The 24464-nt window shown below is 34.8% G+C and overlaps 1 protein-coding gene across 1 annotated transcript in view; it reads left to right on the top strand.

Annotated features, from left to right (window-relative positions):
* Immp2l (inner mitochondrial membrane peptidase subunit 2) overlaps positions 1–24464 on the top strand; it is an 852239-nt gene that overhangs the window by 649458 nt on the left and 178317 nt on the right. Inside the window, exon 5 of the mRNA XM_005377314.2 lies at positions 10559–10661. Coding sequence (XP_005377371.1) covers positions 10559–10661 — 103 coding nt within the window. The remainder of the gene's footprint in view (positions 1–10558; positions 10662–24464) is intronic.

Genomic DNA, 24464 nt, shown 5'->3' with positions numbered 1-24464 from the left:
TTTCTTTCTTTCTTTCTTTCTTTCTTTCTTTCTTTCTTTCTTTCTTTCTTTCTTTTTCTTTCCTCCATCCCTCTCTCTTTCTCTCCCCCCTCCTTCCCTCCCTTCCTTCCTGGTTTGTTTTTGTTTTCTCTTGAGGCCAGATTTCCCTAAGTCAATAAGTTTCCCAGGTTGGCCTTGAGCCCATGATCCTCCCGCCTTAACCTCCCCGAGTGCTGGAATTATAGGCATCTACAACCATGCCTGACTTTAAAAAGGTATTTTAAAAGATTGTTTAGTGAGCTGTTTAGCTCTGAGGCATTCCTTTTTTTTTTTTTTTTACTATTAGGAAATGATCCAAAATTTCATGAAAAATTTTGCAGGAAATAAAAATATAGCCTAAGTTTTAATACTAAAATTTGAAGTTGTAAGAGTTAGATCAGAACAAAAAGGTGGAAGATTATTCATATAATTCCTTAAATACTTAACCATTATTGGGCCTTACAACAAAAACAAGTGAAATGTGTTTTTTCCTATATAACTAGCACGTGAAAAAGACCAACAAACTAAAACTACATGATGAATGATGCAGACATCCAGGAAATTATTTCTAGATAGGACTTTGTAAACAAGTATAGTATCATTTATAATAAATATTGATTTAAAAAATGAAACTGCACTGCAAGTTTACTGTTTTATTTAAATTGGTTTGCTAGGAAGTCATGCATGAAATAATGGTAGAAGTCACTTTCTGTTCATGATAGAGTCCATTTTAGCAAGTAAACTCCTCATGGTTTTATGCCTTTAACATTTTATAGCATAAATCATCATTTTAGCGAAAACTAATTTTAAATATATGAAAGTTGCATACATTCTTTAGTATTTGGAGTTATCTTTTCTATATTCAGTTAGCTAATATAATATCTATAATTGTACTAAAATTATAATAATACTTTGTGCTTTCTAAAAAAATTGTCTCAGTATGATTTAGGTAAATTAATACTGTGCTAGCATATAAACTACTTAAGAGAAAACCAATGATAATATCTTTAAAATTAAATAATTTAAATATATTTAATTTTTGTATATTGTATATTTTCATTAGAAAGTAATTTAAAAATATTTTCCTCATTTCATGATGCCATTTCTCAAGGAAATTATGCACTAAGGGAAACATATCTTTTTCTCTGTACATAGGATTTGAATTCAATAGTGCCCTTTAAATCTGTTAGCATTTATCTGTTATTCATTTCATGATTTAAATATTCGTGCCTTTTCTGACTAAATGTCATTTAAAAAAACTTTGTAATTAACAATATTTGACAATCATTTGTTGATGTATACCTCTACTAATCAATTATCTTCTTGCAAATGTTTCCAGTTTTTAAGTTTCATTTACAGTAGTTTAGACCATGTAATTATATATTTCATTGACCATTTTTCTTGCTGGTATTTGGAATCATGGTGTTAGTTATACTCTCAGTCAAAAGGACTGTATCTCTTTGTGTCTCCACATATACCACCGTATTGTTTCACATAGTAGTTGTGTAAGTCAGCTTTTCCATTACTGGGCCAAAGCATCTAACACCTGCTACTTAAAGGAGAAAATGTGTATTTTAGCTCACAGGTTCACTCAGATCAGTCCATAGACAGCTGGTTTCAAGGCGGAAGCAGCATAGTGGTATGGCCAGGCAAAGGAATGCTGTTCAAGTCATGGCAGCAAATAAGCAGTGGCAATGTGGGGGAAATAGGGAGAAATACACCCCTCTGGGTGACCTGCCTCTTCACCACCAGGCTCCACAAGTGAGACTTGTGGGGAATATTCCAGGTCTACACCCTGATAGTAGTCCTTCAGTAAATGTTGACGGCTAACAAGTAAAAGGAGTATAGGCATTATCATAGAGTTCAAAATTTTATCCTCAAAAACTAACTGTAACACACAAGATACCATAAACTGCACACCCATGGTACTCATGAACATAGATGTAAACATCCTCAATGAATTAAAAGTTTACAAATTCATCATGACCAAGCTGGGTTACTCCTAAGAGTGTAAGCAGTTTTCACAATTAAAAATAAGTTACTGTATTCACTGATTCACCATGTTAAAAGAAAAACAGTAATGTAATCATGTTAGTACCTACTCATGATAAAAACTCACAGCAAAACTAAGAATACAGGACCTTCCTCACTCTGATGAAGAACTTTTATAGAAAACAAACAGTTGGCATCCTATTAAACGGTGAAAATGAAAAGCTTCACTTTGGTGGGGATAAGGCAAGGATGTGCACCCTCACTCTGAATGCCCTCCTCACTGCAGTGGAAGGGCAGAGGGAGACAATATAGTGACCAGAAAGAAAGCCAGAAAAAATAATCAGTTGTTTCCTATCTAGTGCCAACAAAACATTAGTAATTAAAATTAAAAAGATAAGGGGCTGGGGATATAGCTCAGTGGCACAAGTGCCTGCCTGGCAAACGCAAGGTCATGAGTTTGATACCCGGTACCAAAAAAATAAATAAATAAAAATAAAAAGAATTAGAGTTACATCAAAAATAACACACTTTGAAATATTAATTTAACAAGATATAGAAGAGACTTTTGCTGTCATATTCATAAAGTAACTGATAGACATGTTAAAAAGACCTTTAAAATTGGAGACGTGCCATTTTCACTAACTGGAATATTCAGTGTTGTTCAGCTGTCATTTCTACCCAAGGTTCTCTATAGGATCAATGCAATCCTAATCAAACTCCCAGCAGGCTAACTCCATACAGAAATGGATAGAGGATTCTAAAGTATTTGGAAATGTATAAGAAATAGCCCAAAATAAAATAGCCAAAGCACTAAAATAGCCAAAGTGCTGTAACAGAATACACAGACTGGGTAATTGGTAACAAGTGACTGGGTCGTTTCTCATATTTCGGAGGTTGGGTGGCCTAAGAAAAGAAGTAAAAGAAAGCTGGAGGACTCACTTTACCTGATTTTCTCAAAAATCATAGGAACTTGATATTGGCATAAATATCACTGCAGCAAAGTAAAGGTGCAGAAATACATTCATCGATACATGATAAATGAATTTCTGACAGAGTTGCCAAAGTAACTCAAAGACAGAATGGTCATTTCAAAACATGGTGCTGGAAAAGTTTGAATTCCATTTGTAAAAAATGAAATTTACACCATGGCTTATGGCTCATAAATTATTTCAAGAGGTTCAAAAGTATAAAACTAGAGGGAAACATAGGAGAAATCATTGCGATTTTTGGATTAAACAGAGATTTCTTGTGTTTATATAACATGTACCATAAAAGAAAAAAAGCGATTAATAAACTTTATTAAAGTTAAAAATATCTTTGGAGAAAAAACTGGTAAGAAGGTATACTGTTGCTGTGAAACAAGTAAAATAGAGATGAGTAGATAATTTTTGCAAAGGCATATGCCTAATGAAGATCAATATGTGTATTATATAAAGAATTCTTAAAATTAAATAGGATAAGCCATTAAATTTAATTTTTCAAAATTAAATGAATGTTTCACCCAAGAAGATTTTCAAATGATGACTAAGTATATGAAAAATATGCTCAGAATCATTGGTCATTGTGGGAATGCAAATTGAAAGCACTTTAAGCCCCTAACATGACTAAAATTAGAAAGAGTGCTAATATCAAGTGTTGGCAAGATGTGGAACAATTAGAATTCTTACAAATTGCTGGCACTACTCCTTTGGAAAATGATTTGGCAGTTTAAACATAAACTGAGCATGCATTTTATTCCATTTTTGTGCTGCTGTAACAGAATACACAGACTGGGTAATTGGTAACAAGTGACTGGGTCGTTTCTCATATTTTGGAGGATGGGTGGCCTAAGATGAAGGGGATGCATCTGGCAAGGGCCTTCTTGCTGCATCATAAGATGGGAGAAGGCATCCCATGGCTGAAGAAACACAGAGAGGATGCAAGAAGGGGTAGAGAGAGAATGTGAGGAAGGGTAGGGAGAGAAACAGCGAGGAGGAGCCAAACTCTTTTAAAAATGAACCTACTCCTGGGATAAGGGTCTTAATCTAGTCAGGAGCATGGAGCCTTGAAATCCTAACCACTTTTTAATACTGTTAATAGCAATTAAGTTTCAGTAGGTGTTTTGGTCGGGACAAATGTTCAAATTGTTAACATATGACACGTCATTCTACTCACAGATTACTTTCCCAAGGAAAATGGAAATATATGTTCACATAAATACTTACACTCAACTGTTTATTGCTGCTTTTAGATAAATCCCCAAAATTAGAAACAGCCCAAGTTTCTGTGAACTATTGGCTGATAACTGCTGTACATATATGTAGAACAGTACCCTAGGAAGAAAAAGCAGGTTAGCAAACTGCTAATGTAAGCAACAACACGGACTGATCTCAAAAGCACAGGGCTCAATTAAGTGAGCCAGAAATAAAAGAATACATAATGTATGATTCCATCTATATGAAATTCAACAAAAGGCATGACTCTAGCCACAGGAAGCAGGACAGCAATGAATCCTGAGATCCAAGCGGGAGCTCGGGGGCAGATTTGGCTGTAGAGAGGCTTGACATTTTTTTGGGTGATCCAAGGGTTTTATATCTTGGTCTTCACAGTGATTATGCATGATGGCTTTTAAAAACTCATTGAATTATACACTTAAAAAGAACTGAACTATATTTCATGTAAATTATATCCCAACAAATGATCTCTGCTGTTAATTTATTTGTTACTTCCTTTAAAGGTAAAATACCTCAGCCCCCGCTTTTTGAAAAGTTTGAGAGAGATCCTTCAGTGTTCTGCAGTTTCATTACAGTGTGTTACATTGTGATTTTTTATCATGTTATTCACTTTAATCCTTTAATCTGTCCAATTATACATTCATCAGTCCTGGAAATCAGGCTACCACCTTCTCTTCAAAGACTACCTCTCCCTTGTTTCTTCTTATTCTCTTCCTCTACTGTTTGATATGTGGTATTATGTTTTGCTATAATGTTTTCTGTTTCTGTTTAGCCTCTTTCCTATTTTTCATTTGTTTGTTTTTCTGAAATGAATTTTAAGTAATTTTAAATATATATATATATGTATATTCCAATTCTTCCTTTAGCTCAAACTAATCTGTTTTTAACACACTTGCTTAGTTATATATTTTAATTTTTTGATGTTCTTTTTGGTTCTTTTTCACATATCTGTCACTTAAAATATGATATTGTTCCTTAGTCATGTTTTGAATTCCTCCTGTGATTTGTAATATTTAAATATGTGAAACCTATATTCTGCACTTGAAAAGTATAATATTTGAAGTCCTTCGAGGATCTAACTCTGCTGATCAGCCATTGTCCTGACCCACTAATGGCTACAGTTTCCTTATAAAATCTGCTATTTTGGAGTGTGGACTTCTCCTTGGACTGGGACCTATTTATACAACACTTGAAAATCCAATTTGAAGGAGAACTCTGAAGAAATTTATATTTGCCTCTGCTGGAAGCCCAGGGCCAATTACAGTTAGGATTTAAGTTTCCCATGCCACACAAGTAGTATGAATTTGAACCCCAAACTCACTTGAGAACAGAATGTGGATTCTTAAGGGAAAATTATCTTCTCATTTGGAGTCCAACACTAGATCAGCAAGTGTTTCTTCATTTTCTTTCCTGATAATAGATTTCTTTTCTTGATACTACTGTTGTGATAATGAAGATGTTCCAACTCTTTATTTTGCTATGCTCTGAGCTTTTGACTCCTGGGGTCTCCAAGAAAATGAAAACCGAGGGTCTAAGATTCAGGGAGCAGTAAACATCCCCAGGGCAGCCACTGCTTTGGACAGCAATAAAATTCAATAGAACCATTTGAAAAGTAAATATGAATACCTATGATCTATCACGAATATCATTAATACAAGCTACTTAAATTAACACTGTGTGTGAAATACTTTCAATAAGTTTGTATTTTCTTCCTGTGCTCCCAAGAATGACATGGACAGTACTTTTGTATTCAACTGATGACACATGAAAGAGTCAGAGACTTAAAATCACTATTTTCAAGGTCAAATCCAATTGGAGGCAATTGTTCTTTATTTCATTTGTAAAACCTATGTGACTTGTCTTGATAAAACTAGTGCTTTTTTAAAAATAGGTATTTAGAATACCATATAGAACTCATTTTTGGACTGTCAAAACTGAAATTATTTGCAAGCCATAGATACATACAACCTTGTAGGCTGACACTCCACTTAACTGTTAAATCACCTAAAGGATTATCTTGTCTTTCTTTTATGTGAATTCAGGAGAACAAAGCTATTTAAAATTCCTTCTGTTGAGAAATTCTATTAGGAGCATTATATTTCTTTGGCAGCCCTAAAAGGAACTAGCCCAATATTTTAACATCATATTTTTAAAGCTACTTTGGCTTACTCTTTATAAAGTTAGATTGAAACCTAAAAAATAGAATATGTGTTATGCAATTGCCGTGAATTTTACTGGAGTTCTTCGGCTCAAAGGATTCCTTCGTACTTGTCTAGTGTTGAGGCAAGCCATTGTGTATTAGCGTGGCAGCATTTAAATAGGCAAAAAGTAGTAGGTGAAATCATTAAATACACTGGGCTTCCACCTACAACTCTCTGCATATTTGAATATGCACTAATAGTGTTTTTATGTATAAATGTTAGAGTGTCTCAGAAGGAAATAAGTATAAAAAGAAGAAAATTCTTTGTTTCGTTAAACATAGTACATAGCCATAGCACGACAGTGGGGGAAAGGAAACTATTGAAGCGTGGTTCAGGTAATTTTAAAGAGACTGATGTTAACAGATATGAGTTTGAGCACATTCTGAATCATAAAATGAAAGAAAATAATGGACCAAGGAAGATGATAGAATAATACCCACTGTTTACTGGGTTCTGACTATATATCAGAAATATATTCAGAGCTTTACCTAGCACCATTCTCAACTATAAAAAGATCCATTTAACAGGTGTTTAATGTATGCTGCTTTTATCACCTAGTTTTATAAATGAGGAAATTGACACTTAGAGTTACCAAGTTTCCCAAGATTGCATAAGCTTGAAAGTGTTAATTCGGATATGAACGACAAGGTTGGATGACTCCTCGTTATAAAATGTGCACCTGACTACTAACCTACCTCTCAACCCAGTTAGGGTGTGTCTTCTTCTTTCCCTTTCAAGCTGGGCCAAATGCCAGTAACTCCCGCAAGATTACTTGTGAGCAATGGTATAAATAATAAAACTGGTTTAGTCTGTTTCTAGAATCTGTGTACTTTCCACTGAATTTTGCAGAATTTTTCACTCTTCAGTTATTCATTCACTTGCTCATCGATTTAAAAAACAGTTGTTGAGCACTTCGTGTAATGTATTCTTCTGGGCTCTGGGCTTCCCTGTTGAACTGAGTAAGAAAAGCAAAGTTCTGCAGGTTGCATTCTAGTAGGGGGAGATAGAGAGGAAGCAAACCCACAAACACAAGCGTTAGAAGTGGCTGGAGAATAATGTGATAAAGGATCTACTTAAACTTTTTAGGTAAGATGGTCAGTTGAAGGGAATGTACAACTGTCTCTGGGACTTTTACGATGCTCTCATTTTCTTACACAAGTGTTTTGATTCCTTCGTTCATATCACTGAAACTCAGTCTGGGTTTTGTGTCGTTCTCTGGTTTCTAGAAGATTACGTTTGGCTTAAACTCTACTGTTTCATTGTAGAAATGATTTTGCATTGGATTTACTTTATAACTTTAAAAAAATCTTTCTCCCACAATCAAAAAATGTAGTCTATGTGTCCAATTTCCCGAAGCACCTTCACTTCCATCACTGCAATGTGCTGATGAGGAGAGTCTTACTGTGATTATTATCATTGCTATTTATGTTCTCATTATTTGTTACCTGACTTTACTGAGGAATGCTGTCCCTTGCTATTTCTGGGCCCGGTGCAGACATGAACAAGCAGTGGGATTCTCACCCACAAAGCTTCTTGGAGTCCTCAGAATTCTCCACCCGGCACTCTAGGTAGTAACTACTGAACATTTCAAGTTGCTGTGAGGCTGAGACGATGTGGGGTCCTTGCTGGCAACTTTCCTAACAAAGACGTTCATGTTAAATTAACTTGAAAGGCTCAGGAAGGAAGAGGCAAGCGAGGGTCAGGGCGCCGGGTTTCTTGCTGCCCTCCCAATCTAGCGCTCTGCATGCAAACGTCGGTTAGAAACTGCTTCATCCACAGAAACCCACATTTCTCTGATCTGCTGAGACAGCGCTAGACACTGTGAACATGCACCTGTACCACACGTGTGCACACAGACACGCATGCACGCACGCAGTTGTTCACAATTATCCATGGGTAATACTGTATATTCTAAGATAATAACAACTGTAATAGTAACAAACTCTGTGTGTTTTTCCTACATATACAACCTATGATCCTTGAATGGTTATTTGAGAGACAAAATTGGAAATCATTTTCTTTCCAAGTATTTGTCCAAAATACCAGCCTAACAAGGTGAACAAACACTTGGATTTATTTGGGGATTATGGGTTTCTAACAATTAAGTAACAGGATCTTCTCTTCGTCATTAATACTTCATGTGGAATATTAATTCTTAGAAAAAATTTCATGATAAAAGCAGTGGTGATGTCAGGAACTAATTGGTTTTAATAGAATGCTCCTGTTACAAAGTCTATGATGGTAAAATGTGTTCAACTGATTTTGTTTTTCTCTGAAAAGCTGAACACCTTCTTTTCATTGGTAATTAAAAAATAAACAGCAGTCATTAATGTACTGTGGGGTCTAATGGCCACAACTTTGCTTCCTTGCATGGATGACTTACTGATCTAAAACAAAGTAATTCAACACCGAAATTATCTTGGGAATTAATAACCATCCAGATAATGAATAGTTTCAATTTCTATAGCACCAATTTATGTTTAATTTCCTTTTTACGGATTCTTCTGTATGTATACGACTTGCTAACAAAACTGGTCTTACAGAGATTCCACATCAAAGGAAAGAAGGGCATGCTCAGTTTCTGAAATCATTACCTTGGGAATGATATTCACTCATTCCTTCATTCAGCAAACATTTATTGAAAATTCTCTTTATGTTAGGCACTTTTCCAGGGTGCTTTAGAGAGAGAAAAAAAGAAAAAAGGAAAGCAGTCTCCACTTGAAAAAGAACTTATTGTTCTGGGATTGAGATAATGTTTTATTCTATTTCAATCTCTTTTTTAAAAATTACTGAATCAGAATTTATTTAACCAACCCCGTGTTGTTGGACATTTAGGTAAAATGGTCAGGGAGGCTATCCAAATCCCCGATTGAACACCTCTGTTAACAAATACGTGTCCGTATTCCTGATTATTCCTTTAGATTGAACTTCTATAAGTGGAATAATTAATTCAAAAGATATGAACATTTTAGTCCTTAAAATTTACCAAAATGGATCCAAATTAGAAATACAGGTTAAAAGGTTTTATCATTTTATATTACCACTGACACTGTGTGAGAAAGCCTATCTTTCTTTCCTTTTCTTGCCAGCGTTAAGAATATAGAATGTTCTATTAAATGTGCTTTATCTATCACTGATCTTTAAATAATTTCAAAATTGCTAGGTTTTTTTTTGCTTTTAAGATTACTTTAGTGCTCACCAAAAATTTTCAAATGATGCTGTTTCTATCTCACAGGAAATCATATACGTTCTTTTCCTTCCTTTTCTTCTTATAAATCCTGAATTCTAGAGAAAGAGTTTATAAAATGTTGTTGGTTACTTTGAGAGGTTTAACTGAGAAAAATGAAGATTGTAGCTTTCCATGAGTAAATTGGAAAAAAAAATATTTGTATACAAGCAAATGTTAGAAAATAAATGTATCTGTATTTTGTTAGCATCTATTCAGTTTCATAAGTACCTATTTATATATTGTAGTTAATTAGCAAAACATTGTATTTGCTGCTAGTGGATTCTATTTAAACACAAAATGCCTACTTCTAGAAATTTAAAAATTAATGTGAATAGGTCTATAGTAACCTAAGCACATCTTACTTAAAAATGAGGTTATGGACCAGTTATACAGCTAACCTGTCTGTTGTATCTTTTATATCATTTTAAATGTTTGGTTTTACTAGTACATGTTTGCAGTACATGATCATTACATTCCTTGTAGGAAGTTAATACTTGTAGATCCTAATTCTTTTCTCACTTTCTTCACTTCCCATCCCTCCTCCTTGCTCTCATCTCTTGGTCCCCTTTCCAATTGAAAAAGATCTGTCTCCCTCTTTCCTATTATGTCTTTTATGTTGTTCTTTGTTTATATTTCTCATATAAGAGAAACCATGTGATACTTTTGTGTGTCTCGTTCCTTTCACTTGACACTGTCACTTAACTTTAAGTTATTTATTAATTAATTATTTAATAAGTTATTTATTTAATTAACTTTAATTAAGTTATAAGAAATTAAGTCATTTCCCCAGAAATGACTCAAACCCATCGGGTCTTTATGTCATTTCTGCCCTTCTGAAATGTGTGTGCTGAGTTGTCGGAATTCCTTTCTGTGCTTGTCTCAGTGTCTCCCTTGTTTCTTCCTAGAACCATGGGACACAAAAACCGGTATGTCAAAGTTCCCCGCGGTCACATCTGGGTCGAAGGTGATCATCACGGACACAGTTTTGACAGTAATTCCTTCGGACCGGTAAGTCATCTCCCGTCCCGTTGCCAATATGGGATTTTTGATTTCAAATGTGGGAACAAAAGTCTGATATTTTCTCAGGTAATAAGGCCAAGACAAATTGGGAATTTTATAACGAATAGGTTACACTTCAAATAGTTTCTTTTAAATATCATAGATAGATGTATAAGCTCACAGTTGTTCATGTGTATCCGTGTATGTGTGTGCGTGCGTGCATGTGCACACATATCGAGAAGAACCTGCACAATTAAACATGACTACAGTGGTGCCTCTGTCCTCATTGCTAATTGGTTCAGTTGATGTGAAGAGTCCCCAGAATGACAAGTAAACAAGCTGTTTTGGCTGGAAAGGGCAGGGAGTCAGGGGCTTGTGGGTTGAGTGCCATACAAACAGGTACCAGCACAGAATGTTTTGTGTCGAGTACTGAATTAGATGAGTTTCGAAGCAGTTGATCACCAAGCATGACTGTACTAAAAGCAGCTTCCAGCTGTCAGACTGGTCCCACTTGGAAGATCTTTATTTCCCCCATAGGAATGCTTTGTAGCTTATGTTTTCACTTAATGGATAGCAGATATAATGTGTAAAGACACAGGCGTTAATTTTCTAAATCATTAGTTGAAAATGCAAGTGTAATAGTGATCATATTCTTAAGTGTTAGAAGAGGCAAACTTTACTTCTACCCTCCTTGGGTGCTACTTTGACCTGAGAGTTAAACTGATCAAAGACAGATTAAAGGGGAGGAGAAGCATATAAATTTAATAGAAGTTTTACAAGGAACAGGAGTTTTCATACAGAAGTGAAGACCTAAAGATGTGACAGACCTTCTTAGTTTTGTGGTAGGTTGAACAAAGAGAGGTAATTGTGGAAAAGTATTTTATGTAAGAGGCTAAAGGAAGATAAGAATTATTTTTTAACAAGGTCTGTTTTACTGAATTCTCCCAGCTATGACTCACCATCAAAGAATGTTTCTTGGCTTCTTCCAGAGGGAGGGCTCCTGTCACATGAGATAGGAGCCCCTTTTCAGGAAGAAAAGCAGAAATTCATAAGCTGTTCTTGCAGCTGCTGATTTCTGAGTGCCTTAAACTTGCAGTAATCTCTGTGGCAGCGTGGCATCTTTGGGGGTGGCATGTTCTGCCATCCTTGTTTAAGTAACATATTTAGCATTTTAATTTATAGCACTTTTGGTATGCAGATATACCATATTCCATGCTTATAGTCCATAAAATATGTGACTAACCTGATACTGTAGGGATTGTTTCATTTTTAACACACATAAAACATTTGTTTATGAATGCCTGCAGTAACACATTATGTATAATGAAGACTCTTTTAGTCAATGGCACCTGTACCTGAGTTTCAATTATCTAGTGTGTTTAAAAGCTTGGCCTTGGGGCTGGGGATTTAGCTCAGCGGCAAAAGCGCCTGCCTGGCAAGCGCAAGGTTGTGAGTTCGGTTTCCGGTACCGGAGAAAAACCAAAAAAAAAAAAAAAAAAAAAAAAAAAAAAAAGCTTGGCTTTACCCATTAGATTTTCTGAAAGCTGCATATCCATATCGTTGTATATGTATGATACAATAGTGAACACCTTTAAATGAGTGAAAAAAAGCTTATCCTCACAGCATTGTCAAAAATTGAATGTGAAATTTTAGTAGGATTAAATGATTTCTTTTATAGATCATGCAGGAGAGTTCAGTAATACTGTCCATAAGGAAGCAACTACTTTTCTTCAACTTTGGATAACATATAGCAATAAATGTGTGATAAATGTTGGGAAATGTTAGGAGATTATTCATAGTTCTTCTTTCCAGTTATAAATATAATTTAAAAACTTCTAAGGCCTTTACTTGCCTATGAATTGTAATTATGTAGAAATATAATCTTTGTGACATATACCAAAGGTGAGTCAAAGCCTGAAACTGTTGGAATTTTTTTATGTCATTTGTAAAGTAGCAGAAGTGTCTGTTATGAGAAAATCTAGTAGAAACCTGAAAGTAAAAATAACTTACCTAAAAGCAGTTTTATTTCTCTTGCATAAATAAGATGAAACTCATTTCTGCATCACCTTGTTGTTAAAGTCCATCTTAAAGTGTGAGTGAATGTTAGTTGTGTTTGATTGGTTAGGATAGTAATTGTGAAACGAAGTGTTAAAAATGTTATTTTTCTATTAGTTCTGAGGCATATGGTGAGTAATTAGTTACTAATAATGATTTCCTAAAATTTGAAATTGATTTGCATTTTGTAATTCTATTAAATAGGTGTAATGTTATTTATGGAATTAATGTTTCTCTCACTCAATTGTATTCGCTATACTTTCTTCTTTGGGTGAGAAAAGGATGGACTGGATGGCCAGGACCTTGGACTTGCACACCACCCCAAGTGTGTCCTCTCTGTTGTATAGCTCTCACAATCCCCCCATTTCTGCTGTGTACTTAATAGTGGTGTTTGGAATTATTGAACTATGAATATAAACACGAAAGTGTCTCAGATGTGCAAATATCCCATCACTTATATCTTTTAAGAAAAGAAAAAAGAAAAAGAATAGCATGTGAAGGACAATCTCACTGTATCTATTACAGTAAGAAACTATAGCATGCAAAGAACTGCTATATGGCTTGTAGTGCTTAATGCCATTTGCCTTACATTAGTAGTGCAAATCTATTTGTTTGTTTCAACTTGAATCAGTAATTTGAGTCAGAAGTAATTTGAGTCAAAATCACTTGGAAATGTGTTGATTCTTTTTTTTTCTTTTTCATGGACAAAAATATTTATACAGACTGGCTTTTGATTCATGAGCTGGACGAAGCTATCAATTTTCATTCAGAAAGCTAATATTATTTTTACATGCACAAGTTAGATGCTCTACTTTTTCTAGAATGAAGGGAAACATTTCTCACGTCATGTATTAACTTATCTGTATTTCATCAGTTTTGTTGCATATATTTTTATTTTAGAATGGGCTCTCATGTTTTATGTTCCATTAGAAATATAATTAGGAAAGCATATTCACAGTGATCTTTCTAGTTTTAAATGGATAGAGGAAGAATTTAAGCACCCCAAATCCCCTCAATTCTTATGTAATGCTAAGCTGTGATATTTGAGTATGGAGATTTCTTAGTCCAGTTTTTATCAGCGTATAGTTATCTGGATAATTTGTTCATTATTTAAATGTTTTTCTAATTCTAAAAACAAAAGTATAAGTTTAATACTTTTAAAATGTAGTCTTGAAAATTATATTACTATAAGATTCTCTGTGAAAGATTTTTGTCTATCAATTAGCATGGTAGAGTTTCTGCATAGCAGGCTGGTGAACTCCAGGCTTTCCTGGTATTGATCACATTTCTTCCTTTGCAAGTAGGTAATGCATTTATTTGACATTAACAACCTATTCTTCGGTAGTCAGGATGGTCTAGAGTGCTTATCTTGTCTATAGAAAGAGGTTAAAAATTTTAACCTTAACTTCTCTCTTACTACTCCAAAAGTGTGTCAGATTAGTTTTAGCACGTTTTAACTCTTTGAACAATAATATGCTTTATCATAGAGTCTACCTAGATTGCTTTAAGTTGCTGCCTATTGGTAATCATTATAGAACTGAATTTCTCTGTATTCAAGTAGACTTTAATTGTAATCCACTAAAGAAGATGAAGAAATAGAATATCTTACTCTGTTTTTTGCAGGATTGTTTTATTTTTTTCCCTGTTCATTTCTTTATAAGTTTATTTGCTTTCTGTATTTGCTTTTGGATATGTAGACTTGAGAGGTGGTTGAATAATTTCATGAATGAAAGGTAAATTGTTGGTGCATACTAATACTACTTTATAGTAATGTAACTCATTATGTGAAGAGAGAGAACTTAGGTAGCTTATCATCAAAGACCCAAACTTTTAATTTGTTAAAGATGACACAGGAAGAAACTAGTCTATTCTCTTACAAACATAGTTGATATAATGGAACAGAAAATTACATAATTAGGAACTCTCAGTCCCACAACTTGTATGGATTTATACTTTCTTACAAAAAAGGAAAGATTCTCTCCACTTCTATAAATCAATTTTAAATAAAATATTTGTTAAAATGAGAAAGTATACAGATACACACGTATAATAAAATTTTTGTGAACATCTCAAGCAAACTAACATAGAAGCAAATAAAATATGGTTTGTCCAAGAATAAAATATTAAATAATTACTAAAAACTATCAATGATATGATCTGCATGCTATTAAGTGAATATATAAAAATAAAGATCTGACTATAAGTGTTAATTATTTCCAGTTGTTATGCCTGTGGCTAGTTCTTTTCTATACCTTTGTAATTCTCTGTATTTTAAATGATTTACAAAAAGTTTATTGCATTTATAATAAAAAAATAGTTATTTTAAAAATGGGTAAAGATGATTAAAAGTAAATGATTCTAACTCTGGTGCTTAAGTTTTATAAAAATGTTTTATGATATTATGGACAAAGACAAAAATATCACATATGTGGTTGGATATGAGATGTTTCAATTATGAATAATACCTCTATGAAATATGTTTATTATAAACCTCTTGAATTATTACAAAGTAATGGAAACTATCCCCTTTATCTAATATAGATTCAGTAATTTATGACTTCATCTTGAATTTTTAGAGTGAGAAATATTTTCTAAGTTTCTTCTCAAATTGTAATTGTCCATTCTATTGGATCGTAAAGATGCCTGATAGTGCTAATTTTGTAAGCGTATCTCTTAGTAATTCTTTTGCCCAGTGAAAGAAATTGATCCTTCTCCCTTGACCACCACTATGTCCATGTAGATAATATTAGTACATTTTGAAAAATAGTCAGTTTCTTTGCCTGCACCCAGAAACAACTAATTACTGCAGATACTGATGAATATTTTGCTTACAGAATATACAAAGAAACATTTTATTTGTATCTGTATGTATGTACACATAGCTATGAATTTTCAAATACTACTTGAGATTAGTGGACTCATCAATTAAAAATATGTGCTGTATTTCTTACTTACATTTGTTATAAATATTCATTTCAGTACATGTCTATTCTCATAGATATTTGTTCTTTTGGTAAAAGCACAAAGATGCTTCTTTCCATAGCCTCCATTTAGCTTGTGTGCTTCTACCTTTGAAGTTTTTGCATTATTTTTACCTACCTTTAAGTCGTGAACCACTGAGATACTTTCACTATTGCTGCATAAAATTTCATCAGGAGAAAAAGTGCTATAATAGAATTTCTAGCATGTAAAAATAAATCAAAACTCAAGTGTTAGCATCTAAAATAAAAAATTATTTTAATCACTTTAATCAAAGGACATTAGAAGAAACATTTTTTTGTTTCAATATTTTAAGGCAAAAGATAATCTTTGCAAGATGTATAAAAGCATTTTGATTTTTTGGTGTGTGGTCATAGTGTCACCTTGTGAACAATTTGTGTGCAGAGACTGTGAAGCAGAACTGAACAATTTGGGTGCAGAAATTACCATGATATACTTTCCCATGTGAGAATAGAAACTAAAAGTTGTATAAACTTTGTATTCTTCTTAGTTCCAAGTCTTGAAAGCAGAGCTCGTCACTTATTTCACTGATAAACAATAAAATATTAGCCTCCTAGAGAATTTTGAAGGAAATATGTCTAATAGGAGGTAACAATTTTAGCAAAAACTGAGCAGTAAAAATATTATTTACAATTAAAATGAGCTGATAAGCTGGGCATGGTGGCACACGCCTATAATCCCAGCACTCGGGAGGCTGAGGCAGGAGGATTGTTGCGAGTTCGAGACCAGCCTGGGCTACAAAGTGAGCTCAAGGCAGCCTGAACTGCATAGGGAGACCCTGTCTCAAAAAGACCAAAAACAAACAAAAAAAAAAAAAACATGAGCTGATAGTTTGAAAGTGATGATGTATACACGAATGGAAAATAAAGATTAAAACTGTATAAAATTCCTTTTGGAGTTCAGGAAATGAAAAGTTTTCACTTTTTAGAAACAAGTGAAAAAGTCAAGGAGAAAAGTCAAGTTCGTACTTCCACATCCGGCAAGGCCTTTCATTTAGGCCGTAAAGACATTTTTGAGAGCCTGCTTTGTGTCACCTTGATTTGGCATATGGATCAGATAAAATAAAGATTACATTAGTGGGAGAGAGGTTGTAAGAAGAGGTAATCTATGTGGAAAATGGACATTTTAAGAGCTTTTGTAACATCGTACGTGTTTTAAAAGTTTTCCTACCTCATTCATTTTTGGTTAAAAAAGAATATAATATAGGGTTAAGGCAGGAACAAGATTTTAGCATCCCAGGAAGGGCAAAAAAAGGGTCCTTTTGCTATTATTGGGATCTTATAACTAAGAAAGACATTGAGATGGAGCTTAGGGAAATAGTTAAAGTATTCAGAGACTGTAAGAGCAGAAACTCAAATCACGGATAACAAGGGTGTGCCGGGCCTGTGAGTCTGCCTAATCCTTGCCGCGAGCTTTTCCAAGGCTGAGCAGAACCTTGGTGCCCAGAAGGAGCAGGGAGGATGTCACAGGTACAGAGACGCCTGAGGTTTATCCCTGCCCTGGGAGAAGGATAGCGGAGAGGGAAAGCGACCCATGAGGTGGTCACAGCAGTGTAACAAATCCCCCACGACTGATGGTGTGCAGAGCCTCTTAAACGAGCGGTGTATCTGTGTACTGAAACATCGTAAGAAAACTCTGTGAAATCTCCTAGGAACATTTGGTAGGATATTCTAAAGTTGGTGGCAATAATAGCCATTTGGTAAAATCTTGTATCAGGTAAGGCACTGTAGGTGCTACATGCTTTGTGAATGAAGTAGGGTTTGCCTGGAGTGGTTAATAGCTCTCAGCTGCACTGAAAATATTCTGCTTAAACTGTATGGACATAGGAGAATGAACAGATATTTTATTTATTCTTGAAGTGCAGCCTTTTCGTGAGTAAATTCTGTAGTGCTGTTAGAGTAGCTTTTCTTTAAAATCAGCCATTTTCAAATGAAAAAAAATCATTAGACTGTATTGACAGGATCCGAGTAACGTGTTCTGTTCACACATTTTCTGAAAAATATTGCTTACATTTTAATTGGCTATATTTTCTGGTTGTTTTACAGTGCATGCTTATTTGTTATAATGTTTGTTAGGAACTAAAATAATCTATATTTTACACAAAATAATGATAACAGCAGCGCTATGGTTCCTAAAGTCATAAAATTTTACCTTGATGTTTTATTTTTCAATTTATTTCTCAGTTCCCTTTAATAGTTCAAAAACCTAGCAACCCCATATTTTTTAGATATAATTTTCATTTGATCAGTGTAGACAAAGGTATACATTTAAAGAAAAGGTTAAAACCAATTAAAAGAGATGTCATGGCAATGAAAAAATCTGTATAACCACAGATAGCCAAATCTCAGAAGTGAGCCCATTCTCTGGAGCAATCTTCAAAACAGATAAATGTTCATACAGCAAAAATTCCCAAAGAATCCCTCAGTTAACTGCTTCACTTTGGTTGCATTTTTTTTTTGTTTGTTTGCTACCAGGAATCGAACCCATGACCTCACGCTTGCAAGGCAGGCGCTGTGCCGCTGAGCTATAGCCCTGGCCCAAGAAGCACATGATTTTAAAGAAAGTACAGAAAAGTAATATACTAATAAAGCTAATAATATCCTCCCTCCTTCTAAGAACAGAGACAGTCTAAGCTTCCACTTCTACCAAATCAAATTTTGTCCTCTGTCTTAATTATTCTGCTAGTGTCGAAATCACTTTCCACACGATTTCATTTTCAGATAGGAGAATGTCAGCAGAAGTGTCATTAGATTTCACTGGTATGGCAGATAGTGTTCCTCTGGGCTGTTTAGTTACAGGATGAAACATGGTTATTCTACTAGAAGTGTGTATTTACTGACAGAGGGCCAAGAGTCAAGATTCAGTGAAATAAATGCAGGTTATTAGTTTAGCTCTTTTATAAGCTTTTATGATTTTTTAAATTGAGGGTTTAGTCCTTATTGTAACTTCTCAGACATAATTGGTATCTACATAATTGGATCTACATAGATAAAAGAAAACATGAGGAGCCTATAAGAGAAGTATCTGCTATTGAATGTGCTGTTATTCAAGGTTTGATACTGAGTTGCTTTACTTAGGTGGTTATGTACTTATAAAATGTCTGCTGCATTTTTACTGTCCAGTTAGACTTACTCTTCATTTCTCTTAATAAACCTCAAGCTATGTAAGTTACTTTGTAAAACACCAAACTATAATTCTGTTTTGATTAGATTCGGGGAAATGGATTTGTCTCCCCTCCAAGTATTATCCAGGCCCGACCCTGCTTAGCTTCTGAGATCAGATGAGATCAGTCACGTTCAGGGTGGTATGGCCGTAGACAGGGGAAATGGATTTGTTTAGAAATATTTTTTTTTAATTTTAAAAGAGAATAACAAAAGAAAAAATAAAAATGATACAGAATTTCAAAACAAGATGATAAGAAAATATTTTCCAGAGCTTGTTGGGTAATCTACAGAGCAAAAAAATTTTGCTCGGTGTCAGTGTCTTATCAGTTTCATGTGACTTGCAGAAGAAAGATAAGGCCAGTTTTTTAGTAACTTGGGTAATTCTTTTCTATTTAGTGGAGATATGTACAGAACTTGTAGTTAACCACAAACACTATGCATTTAGACATTATCCATAGTGGGATCTTTGGGAACTGGTAGTGTATTAAAATTTTACTAACTTCGTGAATCAGCTGAAAATGCATTTTTTTGTTATAGTGCTCATAATCATAACATGAGGTTTGTTCTATTCGTGGCATCCTTGGCTTTTGCACTAAATAAAAGTGATTCCTGTGATATGACTCCTGTGTAACTCTGCACTAATTCATCCTCCTGTCACTAAGGACTTTTTCTGAAAGGAACTCTTGATCACATCATTCTACTTCTTAAGACAGTATTATCAACCGAGGCAGCTATTGTACTCAGTGAAGAAAAGTAAGACACCTGCTCTCTTACATCGAAACAAGGCAAGACAGCTCACTCTAACCTGTCCTGCACAACTCCTGCTAAAGGTCATTGCCGGTGCAGATTAAGATAGGATAGCAATGTAAGAGATAGGGATGAGAAAAGAAAGTTCCAAGCTATTATTTTTCATGAATATGATGCTGTCTACTTAAATCCAAAAGGAATCTGCTGATCTATTGAAACGGTTATCCAAGCTTATTAGTATAATGGCTATTATTATGTATGACCAAGCTTGTGTAGACAGCAACAGAAAATACATTTTTGAGGAATTTGTCAGGATACTGCCTCTGAAAAGGATGGGAATAAATGTCATAGGGGAGGAGGGTAGTGGCCGAGAACTTACTGGGATGAATGTTTTTAATAGGTGGGAGTAGCGAGGGTACAGATACTCATGTATTATGCTTTATGGTTTGTTTCATATCTGAAGTATATTGTGATAGAATAACTTTAATAACTGCATGAGTAAAACTAGTAAAAGTTAACATCAGTGCGGGCTGGGGATTTAGCTCGGCGGCAAAGCGCCTGCCTGGCAAGGGCAAGGTCGTGAGTTCGGTTCCCGGTACCGGAGAGAAAAACAAACAAAAAAAAAATCAGTGAATTTGCCTTACAAATATTAGGCTTTTGTTTACATTTGTGGGGCCCAGAGCATGGAGGTCTTTATATCACACCTCTAAGTATTTCGTAGCTATAAATCAAGTTAGTGAAATGTTAAATATGTTCCTTTTCTTTGTTTTTTTTTTTTTGTTGTTGTTGTTGTTTTTTGTTTTTCTCCGGTACCAGGAACCGAACTCACGACCTTGCGCTTGCCAGGCAGGCGCTTTTGCCGCTGAGCTAAATCCCCAGCCCCCTGTTCCTTTTCTTTAACTTTATAAATATAAGGTACTTCCATAATTTGTACTCTATTTTCAAATCTTTGCAAAAACGTTCTTGTAAAATCTCAAAATGTGTTTTTTTTAATTAAAAGGCAAAGTACAAATGATTAGTAATTAACACAAAAGTTGTATTTATTACTTTTTTAATAAAAGCAAGTCTATTTACAGACTTAGGGTTCAGTTTCCACATGATTTTAGAATAAAAGTCAGTGTCATGGTCTTTGTATGTTAAAGCCTGAATCACGTATACACTAATTTAAAAGTGATACAATTTGCTGAGTATTCATTATAAGGTTGCTCTGCAGCCTTGTGTAATTGTGGTGTCTCCTGTGATTTGAATCATACAGGCATTAAAGCATAACCCTCAGCTTTGTTGGCAAATGGTAGTGTATTAGCAAAAATCTGTTGCCTTCATGCTGAGAAGAAGGCTTGTCAAGTTATTTAATTTGCTTCTTTTCCCAGCTAAGTGTTTATGTCTGCCCCAAGGCAGCAATCCTCCTGTGATCAACCAGCTGCAAACTTTCCTGGCATTTGGACTCAGTCACCTTTTGTTTAAAAAAGAAGAGATGTGGAAAAGCGTTTGTCGGGGCCCTTATGGGTGTTTGTTTAAGAGTAAATACTAAATAATCAAGGCTATGAAGTCACATTTTTCTGGTGCTAAAAACCAGATCTTGGGTAATATAGGGGTGCATTCAATTTTTATAACATCTGTGATATGTGGGTTTCTCAAAATGCCAGAATGTAAAGCAGTGCTTTCTATTCAGGAATGAGGGTGGAAGAGCTCAAAGAAACTAATGTCACCTCATTAGTATGGCATTAAACCCTTTTGAATCTGTCCCCAGACACATTTTCTGGATTCATCTTTCCTCCTTATCCTTGCCTGCCTACACCTTGACCATCTTCTAAATTCACTGTTAGGTTTTTTCTTTTTAACTTCTGTCTTTTGACACACACTTCCATTTCTTCTCTTTACATTATCTTCTGCCTGCCCTTACCATGATAAAAATGAGCTATGCCATCGTGAAACTTTGCTTCTGGCTGAGTCAGGTATCCTTCACAGCACAGGCAGTGTAATTGTAGAGTAGTTTTTGATGTGAAGACTATCAACTTGGACAAGGCATATACAGGAGCTAATTTATCCTGCATGCCTGTGTTCCTAGAACTAGGGATACAGTTCAGCCTCTGCTTTGTGACACAATTTAATGACCAACTTGTGAGAATAAAGGTTTTTCTAGACTGTCATTCAAGAAATCGTGGCTCTTATGCTAAATCTGGTCCACGCGTATTTTTGTGAAGAAGGAGATGAAGCGGGAGGGGGAGCAAGGGTTCTGTTGGAACACAGCCAAACTCTGATTTTCATGTTGAGTATTGCTTGTTTACCTGTTGCAAGGGTGGAGTTCAGTACTTGGAACAAAGACTTAGGGGCCACAAACAAAGTCCTTAGTATCTGGGTTTTGTAGGAAAAGTTTGTCAAACCCTGATTAGTGAGTTAGTAAGTGTAAACTGTTGTGTATTTGGTTCTTTTTTTTGGTGGTGGTGGTGGTGATTGTAGTGGTGATGGTGGTACTGAGGATTGAAAACAGAGCCTTTGCACTAAGCTACATCTCTAGCTCTTTTTTCTTTGAAATGAGGTTTCAGTATGTTGCTAAATTGCCCAGACTGAGTTGCATGTTGACCTGCCTGAGCTTCCCAGAGTGTTGCACTTACACGCTTGCATCCTTACACCTGGCAGTAATAGAAAACTTTAGAAAGATTGGTTAAGGGTTATGTTTGGCTTTGAATACGAAGGCCAGATAATTGAACAGATCTAGAAAGCCCTGAGAACCCATTTACATTTCTGAGCAGGAGAGTAATAAGTTAGAAAAAGCATCTTAGCAAGACTGATTTGGGAAATTATGAATGAAAGATTAAATTGGAAATAAGCTATACATAGAGAATGAAATTATGTGATGAGAGTATTGGTTCAAGTAGGAGATGATTAGGCCCTAGACTGAGGCGGCAGTAATGAAAAGATGAAGAAGTGTATTGATGTGAGAGTCCTTAGGAACCAAGAATTGATTGGATGTGCATTAGATCCTGCTGCATGGAATTAACTCACCACATCTGTCAGAGAAATTCAGGGACTGAAATACTGAATGTCTTTCATGCTCACCTCTAATGGGTCAAATGTTCTAATTAAATGTGAGGGACATAAATCACTGATATTCTTGAATTATTTTTATGTGAACGACCAAAAGCCAGAAGTGACAACATGATGTCTCCAAGGTTCCTAGTCGGCAGAGCATTTGAAAAGACATCAGAGCAGGCTGTTTGGGCTAGCTGATGAGAATTGTGCTGCCTCAGAATGATTGGATTTGTTCCTCTGAATTTGGGTGGGATCATCAAGTATTTCTCCTGACTCCTAAAACTCGTAGGCAGGTGCTGTTCCAGCTAAGTTCCACTTGTTACACTTACAACAAGTTCCAGTAAGTTACACTTGTTGTCTAGCTCAACTAATGATGACCTGCCCATTCTGCCAATCATCCTTGCTGTTTTTCTAAAGTTACCAGGTTTCAAAAGATATGAGTGATTCCTAGAATGTGGGGGCTCAAGAGAATGTAAATATTTTAGTAGTGACCCTGTCTCCTAGGAAGACACACTTTTCTAATTTCTTAGGTAGGGCTAGGAGTGTAGCTCTGTGGTAGAGTACTTGCCTACCACGTATAGTGCCCTGGGCTCAGACCATACAGTTTAATTCCCAGCACCAGAAGAAAACACAAATTTCTTTTCCATGACGGTTATTTAAAATGATCATATTAAAATAAACATGGGTATATTTCAAAATTAAAATATTTTCATAAAGAAACATCAGTTTTGGTGAAGAAATAATATAGAATGTTCCCACTAATTTAAATTTGTATTAAGTAATGTCCCCCTTTAAAAAATTTTCCATATTAAGACAAGTATATTGCTATTATAGATTGAAATTAGGAAATCAGTGGAAGGAAAGAGGAAATTATAAGGCTTTGTCAAATTGTGGACGATTGGACTTAGTTTTCTACTGCCAGTTCTGATTTTCTTTAAGATAATGATTATTAATTAGAACCTACTTTAAACTAACAATTACATTAGGCTGAAGCTTTACTTTGACCTCTGGTGATTTTATTTACAGTTGAAAAGCTTTGACCAAACCATTTTAAAGCCATTTAATCCTCATTGAGAAGTGCATCTGCCTATTCCTCACTGAGGCTTTAGACTCTGTCTGCTTCTATTTGCTGGGAGCTGCAGGTAAATGAAATGTTCCCTTCAAATTAGCCACGATTATATTTAGGTTGTTCATATAACTGAGTTTCACTCCAAAACAAATCTAATGAGATTATAAATTATGTCACTTCTACAAGTTCTTATGGATTTATGGAGATGTTGACCAAAGAGAAATTATAGTTTTCTTAAAATATTTGGTCCAGGGCATTTTAAAGCATATTACATTACATTCTCCTGATGTTAAAAACAAAACAAAACAAACAAAACAAAAAACTCATGTATTTTCTTAGTCTTTCAAACAAAGAAAATTTTTGTACTGAATATGGAGTGGTAAGGCCGTTAAATGAATTCTTTAAAACTAGAAGAGTAGTTTCGCTGTGCTGATATTTGTAGGTTTAACGCACCATGCCGCACAGACCCAAAACTAAAAGTACAAAACATGCAAGGCCACTTAAACGGCCGTTCATCAGAATGCATGGTTCTCAGAGTCCTTCTCGCCCATGTGGACATTGCTAGTTAAATTGTTACTTTTGCAAATTATTATACTATTGAGTCACAAACATATGCTTTATAAAGAACTTTAAATGAGTTTTGAAGACTCAGTTTTGAATTGATTATAGTAATATAGTACTTTTTATATTTGAATTTTAAAAATATATCTTACTTTAGCCAAAGTTTTTTTTTTTTTTTTTTTT

Source organism: Chinchilla lanigera, unplaced genomic scaffold (genome assembly GCF_000276665.1).
Source record: "Chinchilla lanigera isolate Chin_1 unplaced genomic scaffold, ChiLan1.0 scaffold00009, whole genome shotgun sequence".
NCBI lineage: Eukaryota > Metazoa > Chordata > Mammalia > Rodentia > Chinchillidae > Chinchilla > Chinchilla lanigera.
This window is presented reverse-complemented; position numbering and strand designations above follow the sequence as displayed.